Genomic DNA, 14,152 nt, shown 5'->3' on the forward strand with positions numbered 1-14,152 from the left:
GTTGTTATAGTTTCCCGTTTTTGCAGCGTGCGTTTAAAATCCTCTAACAAGGAAGTGGACTATCGTTTCTAATCGCAGGCAAATGATATCAGGATGGCACAGCACTGTCGACTTCCGGTTTACAAAGCAGCTGGAGTTTCATGATTGAATCGCAATATTTTTTCCGAGATGTCGTAATATTTCCCGTTATTTATGTAACGAGTGTTTTTTTTTTATCAATATCTAATTGTAAGATTTCTTCCGATAAATTTTTATACGACTTGTAATTTTCAACAAAATTTCACAATTAAAAATTGATTAAAAAGTATAAAGATAAATTTAATTCATATTGCTAGATCGAAAATTTAAGTCCAAAAATATTATAACTATTTATGATCTTATTTATATCTTATTTATCTTTGAAAAGTAGAGATAATTTTAAATTTAATAAATTTGTGCTTTGATTTATAATATTATAATAATATATTATACAATTATCTTATAAAATAGTATTTAAATATACCGTTTTGAAATCTAATCTAAAAAAAATCAACGTTATTTTACGGAATTATATGTAAATTTGAATCTGGGTTTGTTGTGAATCGGTATCTCCGCCAATGGGCCTAGTTACCGACATTTTCAGTTCCTTCTTTGACCACTACTTGTCGCTACTATCGCAAAATTCCAAAGGAATATTTCTATTTATTATAATAATTTTTTTTTTATTTGTCATAATAATCACACTCAATGTATTATTTTTCAAAATCAATTTAACTATTCAAAAGAATGATACATTTTTTTTTAACCATAATCAAACAGTTTATAGACAGCTTATTGACACAACCTATTTAATGAATATATATATCATGTATTAAGGATAATTAAAAATTTTTTTTTAAAAATTTAAATTATTTTTCATTAAATGAAACTTATGATAGAAATAAAATTATCAATATTTGCAGGAACGTTGTCTGTTATTACGTATATAAATTCTCACGGTAGTAAGTCGATAATAAAATCGAGGTCACTTCCGGCTTTCATCCCCGAGACCTTTTGAACGTAAAACGTAATTCTATAAAAATTAAACAATTAATGTTTTTAATACCGTCATTTTAATTATTTATATGACGATAATTAATACATTTCCATATTAAAATCAAACAAGCATAATTATTAACATACGTGTGAAATATTTTCTGTATAATTGAACAATTCCGCAAACGAAGCTATACTTTTGCAATTATTGCATCAAGTGATGAGATGTGCAGCATAAGCAACATTGCGGCATTATTAAAGGCAGCAATAATATTTAAAAACTATATAAAAACTAATGTATTATAATGTAACACAAAGTATTTTCAATAAAATATCGCATTATTTTATTTATTATTTCAATAATGCATTTGTGCTCTTTCTTTTATAGAAAATCGATATTGGAATTTAAGAAATTCTTCGGATTGTATTGGACGGGTTTACGAACAGGGTACTCTCATTCAAGAATGAACGTCGAAATGTGAGCGTATCGTCTAAAAATACTGTTGGTGGGCCGAGGTGCGCCTAGCAACAGAGATTGCATAGAAGCATAACTATAGTGAACGTGCGTGTTTATACGTCGAGGCACAACGAGGACATGAGTTACGGAAAAAAGGAGCCAGACAAACAAACCTGTTCGTTTCTATTAAACGATTTTCGAAATTTCAGCGATGCATATTGGGTCAAATGCACGGTATATACGTTCGTACAAGAATCATTATTTCTCTCGTCAAATTAAAATTAAATATATAAAGATAAGCGATTTAATAATTTAATTCGTAGAATCGGTTAATTAAAAATTAATTGAAAATTAAAAAATTATAAAAAATTAATCAAACATATTGTTAAAAATAAATTTATTTTTTATATAGAAAAAAAATGTTACAATAAAGAGTAAGACATTATATATACCTGTTCAAAACATAAAACGAATATTATATATATATTCAAACATTTAAGAGAATATGGATTGTAGAAAAATTCGGACATCATTCTTTAAAGCATTTTCTAAAAAGATTTAAAAAAGAAGTTTTAAAAAAGATATATTCTTTGAATAAAAAAAAAATTTTATAAAAAATTTTTCTCACATGTTTGTAAAAATTTAAGAAAACACCAATGCTAATCTATTATTTGAATCTTCAATTTTTCATTGATTATTCATATCCAGCCAAAGAAAATTTCTGATTCACTGAAGAAATTCTTGCATAATCCTCTGACCTCGATTTCATATTCACGCGACGATCCAATAACTCAAATTGAAATCAAATGTTCTATTCCGACCATCGTTCGATGCATTGTTCTCATCCGATATATTTATAATCGGAAATGTAATTAAAAATCGCGCCAAGAAATCATAAAGTCGTATGTGAATTAAGATGTTCAATTAGAAAATACAAGCCAAAAGTGCTGTATGCACTTTGTATTCAATATGCGCAGACTTTGTATCAACATCCTCTGTTCGGTGTTAATTTACTTGCAAATTTGACCACGCGAGGCGACCGCGCTGTTTGCATTTCACGTTCATAACCATCAATTTAAAATTTATGTGGCAAATTATTTTTCTTTCTTACCTCGATGTAAATCAAATTTCCGTTTATCAAAATTTAAATCTTTCGCAACATATATTTGTACCATTTTAAAAATGAAATTGAAATAAAGTCAAAATGTCAAATATCACTTACCCAAAAGGTAAGTATTACATACGCAGGCCCAGAAGCACCTGCTTAGTCAGCTTCGTGTACTCTGTTGCATACAGCTTCCGTTGCACCTGCACCTGTCTCAATTTTTCACAACGAACTAATTTTCTATGTTTCTATGCAGCGTAGGGAGATTGGAGTGGGAGATTTCAAGAGGTTCTAGGATGCGTTGTGCTCTGCTGTAACAAGATGATACATTTGAGAAGGAATATGAAAATGTTAGGTTAAGTAATATAAAGAGAGTACAAAAAGATATTTTAACAACGTGGGTGAATGAAATGGGTGGGATATAGAGAACAAAAATTTGAGTGCAATTATTTCATGCATCATTATCGAGTAACGACTACCCAGTAAATATATATATATATATATATATATACATAAAATAAGGTATGGATATTAGGCTTGTAAAAAAAAAGATACTATAAAGTTTTTCAGATAAATCTTTTTTTTAATAAACATAGGCATTCACTTATGTAGGTTAGTTTTTTTTTTTTTTAGACTCTCTTATGATTATAGTTTATATAATATTGTCGTTACACATAGAATTCTTACATGAATACCAACTGAAAGTGAGGCACTGGGTATTTCTGCTCACCCTTTTTATTCTAACATTCACCCACGCAAACAAACATTGTACACACGTGCTCAAACATATGCAACCTTTCACACTTTTTTTTACTGGGACGTTACGTCATGTGTGAAACGCATAATACATCTATACTTATTACAAATAAGAAGTACACGCTAAGTTATGTTTACTGAGATCATACTAATACATCACAGGGTTACATAGACATAAGATTTATTCTCTTTTACTATTTTTTTTCGTTTCTTTCTCTACGGCAGACTACTTTCTTCTCCTTGCATCGTGACCCTCCTCCTCTTTCTCTTTCTCTCTTTCTCTCTCTCAGATCTGACGAGATTCCATAGTCATTCGTCGCTTCTTTTTTCACATCGATAGAAAAAGAGAACATAATTTTTCGTGCACATAGTCTGCCGTTAATCATCGTTTTGTTTCGATAATTCGTCACGATCTTCACGTGCTTATCCGTATGAGTAGTCAGCATATTAAAAGCTTTTTATCGACAAGAAACAATATTTAAACGCGTTTTCGCATGAAAATGTTTTACGTCAATTTGATTTCTTACCGCGAAGCTCTCATAGTGTACGAGTATCGTAGCCATGAAAGCGCCATTGAAACATCGAATACAGAGTAACCGGTATGAAAAACGACCATTAGAATTCCACAAAGAATCAATTCTTCACCACTCATAGCGCACTTCGCGAGTGAACTACGAAAAAAATAGCTTGTAACCACCAGTCGTATTTTTGAATTATAATCTCAAAGTGGGAAAAAAAGAGTGAACGGAAAACAAAGTGTACCGGGAATGGGAGATACGATTGAGGGAGATTACTTCATAGGATGGCGTTAAACCAAATTATCATAAACAAAAAGAAACTTGTAATAAACAGCTACCATTATAAAATCAATATACCATTTAAGATATACAAATTACATTTACATTTAATATTACGTTTTGCGTAAATTCATCCGCGATGAAGAAAGTAACGTAGAAAAGTTTTGGTTCGTAAATCATATTGTACGTCAAAACCTCGTACTTTCGTTAACACGGTATAAGACGATTCGAATACAAGTTGCATAATTTTTCAAGAACCGTTTAAAGACCTCCAGAAATTACGATTTGTACTCGTCAAATATAATAATTTCGAATATATTTTATTCGATATATATATATATATATATATGATGAAATTTCAGAAAATGAATAACAACTTTTAATATATTTCTATATTATAAAGTCGGAGTACGTCTTTTAACGGCTTTGATCACGCCACACCACCAATATCTAAAGTCTGATTGTAAAATATTTAAAATGTGAGAATTATTCGTGATGATTTGTACAAACAGATGAATTATGATAGGAAAATACAAAACTTTATAAAAAAAAAAAAAAAAAAGCTAAACGAAGATTGCATCCTACAATTAATATAAGATAAAATCAATCGTAGCTTTGATCGCCATACTTCTATGAAACTCGCGATGCAATTCATCCAATGATTTTCTTTGTGGAAAAAGAATATTTTTCAGATATTGCAATCTTCACGAAGCTTTAGATCTCTAATCATACTAACACTTAACCGGATTCAAGGTGATGAAGTGAAAGAGATGAAGAGAAAGCCAAATACGATAATGGTTCCTTCTTCGAAAGTATAAGGTAAGAAACAAATCGCGGGGCTGATTTGGCATCGGCTGTACTTTCTTAAAGTCGTACAGGAGATCAATGCTTAAACATGGGTAACAAACTATATCTAAATCATATCTTTCTCCCCGTTTATTGTCCTTGAGGCTGGTCTCTTTTCGGCTAAAAAAAAAATATGATTGCGTTCCTTTTATATTCTCAAATGTATAAAAATTATGCTTTAAATTTTGTCTCTTGAAAAAATATATAAAGGAAAAAAAAAAGGAAAAAATAAAAGAAAAAAACAAAAACACTGACGTCGTATAATTTCGCGATCGTTTCAAGAATTACAGTCGAAATTATCGCGAAATTCGTTTGATCTATCTAGCGTCATTTTTATTGATGTATTAAAACTCTGGGAATCTCCATCGAATTGAAAGGTCGATGAAAACTCACAGAGTTTAAGTCGAAACAGCCTCTGATTTTCAAACGTTCGTAGACCAGGCTCAAGTGGCCTTTACTGCGCGAAATTTTTTTTTCTTTTTTTTTTGATAGAAACGCAATGCACTTTCACTTAATACCTAATATCTTAAAATCTACGTTGTGTCCTAAAAAATATTTATATATTTTTTGTCTCCTTACGCTCGTATTAAAGTGTATGTATGCAACAATTCCATTATAATCACTCATCCACTCTCGCTTCATTTTAGAATTAAACGGACAATATATTACATTAATTAATTTCGTGAAAAAAACGCACACACCCACTCACTCACTCACGCACGCACACTCTCTTTCTTTCTTTCCCTGTCGCGCTATATATATATAAAAATATATATATTTAAATATATATATATATATATATATTTATATATATTCTTATCGTTACTCTGTGTTTAGCTTAATGCAAAAGAACATACGACGCAAATGACATATAAAAAGAAAAAGAAGAAAAAAGAAATATAAAGATGACAGCAACAACCGTAGAATATCGTGCATCCTCTGTTCATTATTTTATAATTATAGTCGCTGTTGTTACTATGTACTTTGTATTTTCCGTGGCGTGGCCACGAAAGTATACGCGATGAAAAAAAAACGGCACTACATTTCGTTTCTTTTTTCCCCACCGTTTTCGCCTATATATTCATGGCGGATAAATCTACGTGAATGGCACAGCCAACGGACCTCGCGCCTCCTTGCCAAAGCTTCTGCCTTTCTCGTTCCTCCTGGCAGTGATGCTTCGTGTTTCCGGTCCCACTCGCGCTCCAAAGAGATGGAAGAAGACAGCGAGGCTGAAGGAGGAAGCTGGAAGGCTTTTAGCTGCGTATCTGACCCGCGTTGCGAGCGATCTTCTCCGGCGGCTCTATCATGCTCTTCGCGCTACCGTTTAGGCTACGTTTACGACTCTTCATATAGTCTGAAAACACACAACAAGCAAACATGTATAGATAAATACACGACTTATTTTCTCACTTTCGTTAACTCTATGCATCTTCTCTGTGATAAGAGATTCCGCTGATATCGGCGATCGATCATGAAAACAATAATAATTACGGAAGATTACATTTTTTTCGAAAGTTGATGATACGATGCAACGAAGAAAATAATGAAATTTGCATTCACAAATATAATTCAACACATTATAAGTCGTAACGATTCTAATCGCATGCAATATAAAATTTGACCTCGCGTACGATGTAGCTTAACCAATGCACGTACGCCAAATCGCGATAATTTTACAAATACAGTATCGACGCACATGCTTGTTAATTATATATCGGCGTTTGATAAGATACACGCAAATCTTGGCAATATTAAAGCATTCAAGTGTGTAGAGCACAACAACGGTTATAGAGAAAGATAAATGCGGACAAATAGTTTGGAATAAGATACATGCAATTTCATTTCTCCCATATGCGTTTTCTGTTTGCGAACTTCTCTTCTGAGTCATGATATAAGAAGCCTGCAGAAAAACACAATCCAACCTAGTCTAATACTCGTAATCGTGAGTCATATAACGTCGCACATTCAGTCCCCACGAACCACCGTTTGATTCCCTTTTCGAGGCGACATTTGGCGAATTTCCACGGGAAAATTCTATGCATCTGTTCAATTTCTCTGACTAACCCTCTAACCGTCTAAATTCGATCGCATTGCCACGCGACACGAATTATGGACACTCGAGAGGCAGCTGTGATGCCATTTACCCCTCTCCGTATCATCTCCTCCTCGTATCTCGTATAGAATCAGAAACGTAAAAAAAAGCGAATATTCTTTTTCTTTTTTTTTTTTAACCAGCCATTCTAACGTAACCCTTTGAAAAGTAGACGTTCGCGCAATATCGCACGAAATCGTCGTGTGCAATTTAAATAGCTCGTGCATGCGGGTTGCGAACACTGTGCTAGCTAACTAATCCTGATTTTAAATACCGATCGACCCACCCCACGTAGCGTGCCATCCAGAGGGTTGTTTGTCAGTGATGCACGATTGTGAGCACAGCTGATACCCCCATGCGCGCAACGTGCAGGAGGTATCGCTCGCACGATGCTCGCGCGCGCGAACAAAAGCTGATGACCGAGGGGGCTGCGCGGAGCAGAATGGAACGGGGGTGCGCAACCCCCCATATGGACTGCACAGCTGACCGCGCGCGGCTCATTAATAACGTACGTTAGGAAAATCATTCCCTGCACCCCCATTCGTACCCTCGATGCCAAGAGCGAGCTCGCGTACGTTACGACTCGTGCACGCACTTTTGCTCCCGTATACTCGAAAAAGTGTTGGAGGGGAGGAGGGGTTTACACTCGTTACTCGGAACGGATCTCATCGAAAGATCAAAACGAGCGTTGTGTATCGATCCGGTTAATCGAATGGCGAGCGTATCGCACGATTTTATCGTTAACTAATAATAACGGTTACCGTCACGCGCAGCACGCGACCACGTCCAGTTTAGATCAATCGAAAAATCATTATAAGTAAATCCAATTACGCTCGATACAATTAACCGTGTATCGATTGCAGTTAAGATTATAAAAATTGGAAAAATTGTGACGATCAAGTTGATTCATCTCATCTTCGGATCAGTGTTTTTTGCGAATAATTTTCTCGAATTGATAATTCTCAGATCCGCGACACGAAACGAAGTATACATAAACAAAAGTGTAAACTGCTACGACGCAAAATATGTTTACACGCGTGTAGATGCGTGCGTGCGAGACATATGACGAGTCACGTCCAGAAATAGTCGCGTCGCGTGGGTGGTGTGCACGCCCGAATAATAAATAGGCGAAAAAAAAGGGGAACTAGACCGTAAAGTATGGGTCCAAACAAAATGGCCGTGTAACAACACACGGACGGACGCAACGCGGAAAATCTTGTGCCGCCGAAAATGAGAAAAAGAGATGCTCGTGATTCGCCTCTACTTTTGTAAATGGGAGATACGCGTAATTGGATGGCGTATTCCGTTGTTTGGTCGATTAATAGAAAAATTACGAATAATATTTATCGTTATGTCATCCTTGTTTACGTTAATATATACTGAATTATCAGACCAATAATTATCCGAGAGAAAAAAAAAAGTATTTACGATAGATTTTTTCTGCCGTCAATTTTATCGTAACCACGATAATAGAATAGTTTTATCTATCTTTTAACGTGTTTCATATGAAGTCGATGCATGACAATCTCTTAACGAACCTAAAATTATTGACGGTTCTAAATATGGTACATTAGAAGATAAGAAGGGATTTGAATCCTTTTTTCAGGCCGTTTTTTCATTTCTCTTTATCAAATGCTTATGTAATTTACGTAAATTGCAGCGACCTTGTCAATCGACGAATTAGGTTGACCTAGGATAAACTACTTCCCGTATAAATAATGCCTAATTAACTTTGATAATGCGTAACGATCAAATGAAACAATTCAAGAAATCTTATATTCTCATATAATTACATAACTTTTCGCGTGATTTATTGAAAAGATTAAAACGAAAAAGGAAATTATATTCTTTGACGAATGCAATGGTAATCCAAAAAAAAATATCTTATTTTTTATTTACTCGCGTAAAATGTACAATTTATGATGCAAAATATAAATTACTGTTATCTGATAAAAATAGAAAAAGAAAAAGAATAAAAAATAAAACAAAAAATGAAATAAAAAATGGAAAATTAGTATTTGCAATATTTTAATATGCAAGCGATTAAGAATCATTGATATTGAATGTAACTGTACGAGATGAATATAAGTGATTCATTCATTTAAAGATGAGTTAGTTCTTTAATAAAGATGCTTTTAAAAATAAGCGAAAAAGTTCCTGTATAGCGGAACATAGCAACTGGCGCGTCGGTCAATTTCTAATGGTACCGCGAGAAGCGCACGTGCTTATGGCACGTTGCCGCCCTACTTCACTCCGTACAATAGCAATTATGAGATAGAAAAAATATGTTATCGCTTACCGGTTATAGAGGACTGTTTCCTCGTTGCGGAGGTTGGTAAAACGGGGGTAGTAGGTTCGACGATATACGTTTTCTTATCCGAGTCAAAATCGAACAGATCGTTGGTTGTGATTTCACCGATTTGCGGTACTCTTGGCTCTTGAGGCGGCGTTCTTTCAGATTTCGAGAGAATTGGAGTTACTGGAGACGAAAGATCTTTACGAAGAAATCTTGTAGTGGGCGATGAATCCCGTACTTTTCGTGGTGTACTAGGTGCGTGTTTCCTTAAGTAGGGCATACCTCGTAGGGCATAGGGTTCGGGTACCACATCTTGTGGTGTAACCAACTCCCACTCGTACCTTGAATTAGCTCTTGGTATTTCCAAGTGAAAGTCAAATCCCCATCTCTCGGCATCAAGTATGGATTGAGCGCGAAGCTCTCGTTCCGCCAATGCACGAGCCGCGGCGTGATCGACGGGTCCGAATAGGTCCCTTCGAACACGAGCAAGGGCTGCTCTGCTCGGCACCGTTCGTCCTCCACCCAAATTCCTGCTCATTTCCGTCATCATCACCGGATTCAACACTCGAGCGCTCATATTTTGTTAGTCTTTCACGCCGGCAACGTCGCTGTTCTCCGTCGCAGTTACCAATAACCAAGTGTTTTCACGAACAAACAGCTTCCGTTTCTCTTCACTTAGTGTCTACTTTTTCTCTCTTTTATACTCCTTCTCTCACTTTGTCTCTTTCTGTCTTTCTCCCAGCGTCTGTGTTCCAAATCGCGATACACCACTACTAAATTACACACTCGAACGATTTCGATACGCGCACAGCGCGATGTTAGAAAACAATCTTTTTTTCTTATGAATTTCAACACGTATATTATATACGTCCCGTTTACGGAGATGATTCTTCCAGGAATCGTTCACAGAACGTTGAAATACTCGCGGCTTGCGAAGACGTGGCAACGTTGTCGTGGCGCGACCCACCGAATTTCGAATAATGGCCGTGCTCAGCGTCGTCTCACGATTACGCTGACTGTTGATTCGATCATGGATCCACCAAACACTTCGCAATACTGATTTTTTGCGGTATACATCCGTGAATCGGAAGATATATTTTAATTCCGAATATATCATCCACAACTGAAGCGTGTACGATAAACTAGAAAGTTTGGCAACACGGTAAACACACTATTGCGTACCACGATGAGAGAGTGAGAGGTAAGATAGGAAAACAGCAACAACTATCTCATATTTTCTCAAATATCGGTATATATTTCCACGGTCATAATAACTAAAATTGATGTCGATAATTGATTACGATTTTAAGTTTTTTTGTCCTTTTCTCACAAATTCGTCAATATAGCCCGCGGGAAGAAAAAGCCGGCAACGTCGCACGCACTTGCGCGTGAGGCTTCAAGAAACGGCGAGCGTGTTTCGACGTGTTCCCGCGAAGGTTACCACGTTATTGTTGAAATTAAAAACTGATTATATATCAGTTTTTTGAGTTTATAATTATCCCGTCCATGCGTGTAATGCGAAATACATAAATATATCACTCAAGATTTCTCGTTCGACACAAGACAATTTTGCTGAAAACGTTATTGCACACGGCCCGAAAGCACCAATATGCTGTTCGCTGACACGGTGGGGAGCCACTGAATCGACTTCGATACCACATAAAATCCAAATGAAAAGAGTATCACGCTTCCCGCCAAATACACGTCTGTCAGACACGCGCGTGGTTCCAAGTTCGGCAGAAGGTCGTACACGATTGCGCAGTTATGTTGACGCTGACGAGGTGCGTGCGTGCTCTGTAACGCACAGAGTTGCGCGAAGACACGTTCCACACGTGTAAAGCGCTCTCTAGCGACTGAAGTGTGCGCTTCTCATTGCAAGTAACCAAGCCTCTAAATACATCGGCTATTTTCGGCTATCTTCGGCTCATTCGGTATCACCCCTTTACCCTCTCCACATGTCAGGGAAGAAACGAAATAACCGCCATTTGCAGAGTATAGTTCCTTCGACCTGAGCGCAGCATTTCGAGCCTTTGAAAACACGTACGAGAAGGTTGTACAGTTATTGGCCCCTTCCATGACAACACAAACGAGCAGAATGCTGATTGTAACCATCGGATGCGTCCCAGTATGCCAAGTTTATGGTAAATACTATCCAACTTTATTTTTTTGCATTAAAGGAGGACTATAAGGAAGATTGGAAAAAGCGATTGATCATAGTTGACTTCCATTTTCACTAAACATACAATTATGTTTAACGCACAATTAAATCTGCGTTTGAGAACACTTTTAAAAGTAAGAAATTACAAAAGGTAATCTTTGTATTTCATGAATAGAGCCTTCTTGCAAAATGTTTTGAATTAAAATATATTTTTCGATATATATCTGATAAATTTATGATAAGTAATTTATAATTGATTAAAAAAAAAAATGAAGCGCATTATATGTTGACAAAGAAACGAAAAATAAACAAGTCCAGCTTTCAAAACAACGACTGTAATCTTATCACGGACACTCGTGCGTACGTTTATTCGGCGGATTTCCATGTTTGCATGGCAATACATTACGCACAGTGAATTTATTTGCATATTGTTCAGATTATCATCATTATTTTATTTCAACTTTATAAACTATTGTCCCTAGACACCACGATGAAAAGCAGAACATACTATATTTTGCAAAATTTAAAAATAAGATTTTATCTATCTATAACTGTTCTTGGTAAAGCAAAAAATAAAATAATCTGGTAAACAGATCAATTTTTATCCATACTTATTATACCTCGATCTTTTACACAATTGAATATTTTGATTTCATTGATGAAAAGTGAGATTTTATATTTTTAATTATTTATAAATGAACAATAACGATAAATACAAATATTTTAATGATGAATTGAAAAATATTAATAATAAATGTAAAAAATTATATTTTTTATATGTAAATGAACATAAATTTTGATTTATTATACAAATATAAAAGATGAATTCGTACATATTTTTTGAACTTTATGTTTGTAACAATTTATGATTGTTAAAATGTTTATTGCGACAACCTACTAAAGAAAGATATGAAATAAACGAGGTGAATCGACACTTTTCAATGATAATTGTCAATTTACCTCATTGTTGTTCTCGTGGCCCGAATCGTACGTGTCTCGTGTAGAAGGCAATGGGAAATAGTTTTCTGTCGCGTACGAGGTAACTCGCGTCGAGCAGACCGTACGCGGATCGTCACAACCAATCAGAGAGCCTGATTGTATTAACATTAAATAGTATTGGTGTATATCCCACTGATAAAAGTATGGCTAACCAGATGGCGTCACTGTACACTAGCGGGAAGATTTTAAACGTTCAAATCTAAGAAAATTCAGATAATGACTTTTTATATATTGTTTTTTGCATTTCATATATTATTCAATTACATATACTTATTTGTTATAAAAAAATCTCTTATTTATTACGAGATCATTATCTTTATATGTATGATCGTTTATTATTCGATTCTATTTTTTTCTTAATAATACGTATTCACTATTTTATGAATAAACATTTTATCAAAAAAAAAAAAATAAATAAATAAATAAACGAAAGAACATAAAAGAACTCGAGAGATGTATTCGGTAGCAGGACAAATTCTCATGAGAGGATTGCAAAGCGTGTTGTTGAAAATGAAAATCCCACGCAACATCCAGAAAGTGGTGAGGGTGGCACCGGATGCATCTCAATGAGGGGAGAACGAGCGAATGAGTCGCGTAAAACAATCCTTTTTGCGTTTCGCAAAGACTTACCGTCTCTCTTTCATCTGCGGTCAGGTGGGGTACCCGTTTAGCAAGGTATTTCGTTGCATACACAGGTGTTCTCTCATGGTTCGTTGTAGACGAAGGTTAGAAAACAAATACCGTTTCCTTTTATAACGTTTACCGCCACTATCTTCCGAACGATGAGCCGTTTTAGATTATTTCTCAAGGAAACATGTGTTTATATTATGTCTTGAAAAGAGGGCTGGAGGACGCGTGGCTGCGTCTGCATCAAGTCTATTTACCACCTAAAGAGTCACCTGTTTCATCTAGGTAGAAGAATTTCACTATCGAATCCGAGTTTACCGTTGGTATATGTTATCTCGTCGCGTGCACGCCGCCATAGAATGAAAACGTAACTGTGATAAATCATCTTTATCGAGATCAAGGTGGTGGATCGAGATCGAGGTTGGAAACAAGGATACGAGGATCCGTTAAGGCGTGAACAAATACATTTTCATTCATCGGCAACCATTGCTCCCTTAAAAAAGAAAAAGAAAAAAAAAAAAAGGAAAACGACATTAAAAATTCTTTGCAAAGATCCTTCATTGATCGTTCATTAGCGGTGGTCGTTATTAATTGTTCAGCGTGGAAGTATTGAATGGTTGCGGGGAACAATGAAGGTGGTGCACGTTATACGAAAATATCTTTTGTCGTAGTCGCGATTGTACCCACTTCCGTGGGAATTCGCGGAACGGAAGTGCAATTTCTGGCAATGGGTACACCACCATCATCGTGGCCAGCTTCAGCATAGCGCGAGCAACGTGAAAAAAACGATTCTTAAGAAATGATGCCAGGTGCACAACACGCTTCCTTCTCACGAGAACTCGAGATTAATTTTTAAGAAATTTTTAAGAAGCGCTGGCGCTCGAAGAATTAAATGGTTTAAATTAAGAAGTTAAGAAGTTAATAATTGTTTTTTCACAATTTTATTCTACGCTAATTAATTATAATTGAAATGTTTACGTTTCTTCGATAGACGTATAGACAACA

The 14,152-nt window shown here is 35.4% G+C and overlaps 1 protein-coding gene and 2 long non-coding RNA genes across 3 annotated transcripts; 2 read left to right on the forward strand and 1 right to left on the reverse strand.

Moving 5' to 3' along the window:
• The first annotated feature begins 1,353 nt into the window (after nucleotides 1-1,353).
• LOC114578133 (uncharacterized) lies at nucleotides 1,354-5,223 on the forward strand. The gene is made up of 2 exons (XR_003698790.2): nucleotides 1,354-2,700; nucleotides 2,833-5,223. It is a non-coding gene; the product is annotated as an uncharacterized LOC114578133 (long non-coding RNA).
• On the reverse strand, nucleotides 3,139-11,214 carry LOC108002888 (cyclin-dependent kinase inhibitor 1). The gene is made up of 2 exons (XM_017064863.3): nucleotides 9,367-11,214; nucleotides 3,139-6,329 (listed from the first exon to the last, which is right to left on the reverse strand). The coding sequence occupies exons 1-2, from the start codon at nucleotides 9,938-9,940 to the stop codon at nucleotides 6,229-6,231; spliced, it is 675 nt and encodes a 224-aa protein (XP_016920352.1). The 5' UTR covers nucleotides 9,941-11,214; the 3' UTR covers nucleotides 3,139-6,228.
• A 152-nt stretch (nucleotides 11,215-11,366) lies between these two features.
• LOC133665687 (uncharacterized) lies at nucleotides 11,367-13,675 on the forward strand. The gene is made up of 2 exons (XR_009828869.1): nucleotides 11,367-11,504; nucleotides 13,433-13,675. It is a non-coding gene; the product is annotated as an uncharacterized LOC133665687 (long non-coding RNA).
• The last annotated feature ends 477 nt before the right edge of the window (nucleotides 13,676-14,152 follow it).

Source organism: Apis cerana, linkage group LG2 (genome assembly GCF_029169275.1).
Source record: "Apis cerana isolate GH-2021 linkage group LG2, AcerK_1.0, whole genome shotgun sequence".
NCBI classification, from domain to species: Eukaryota; Metazoa; Arthropoda; class Insecta; order Hymenoptera; family Apidae; genus Apis; species Apis cerana.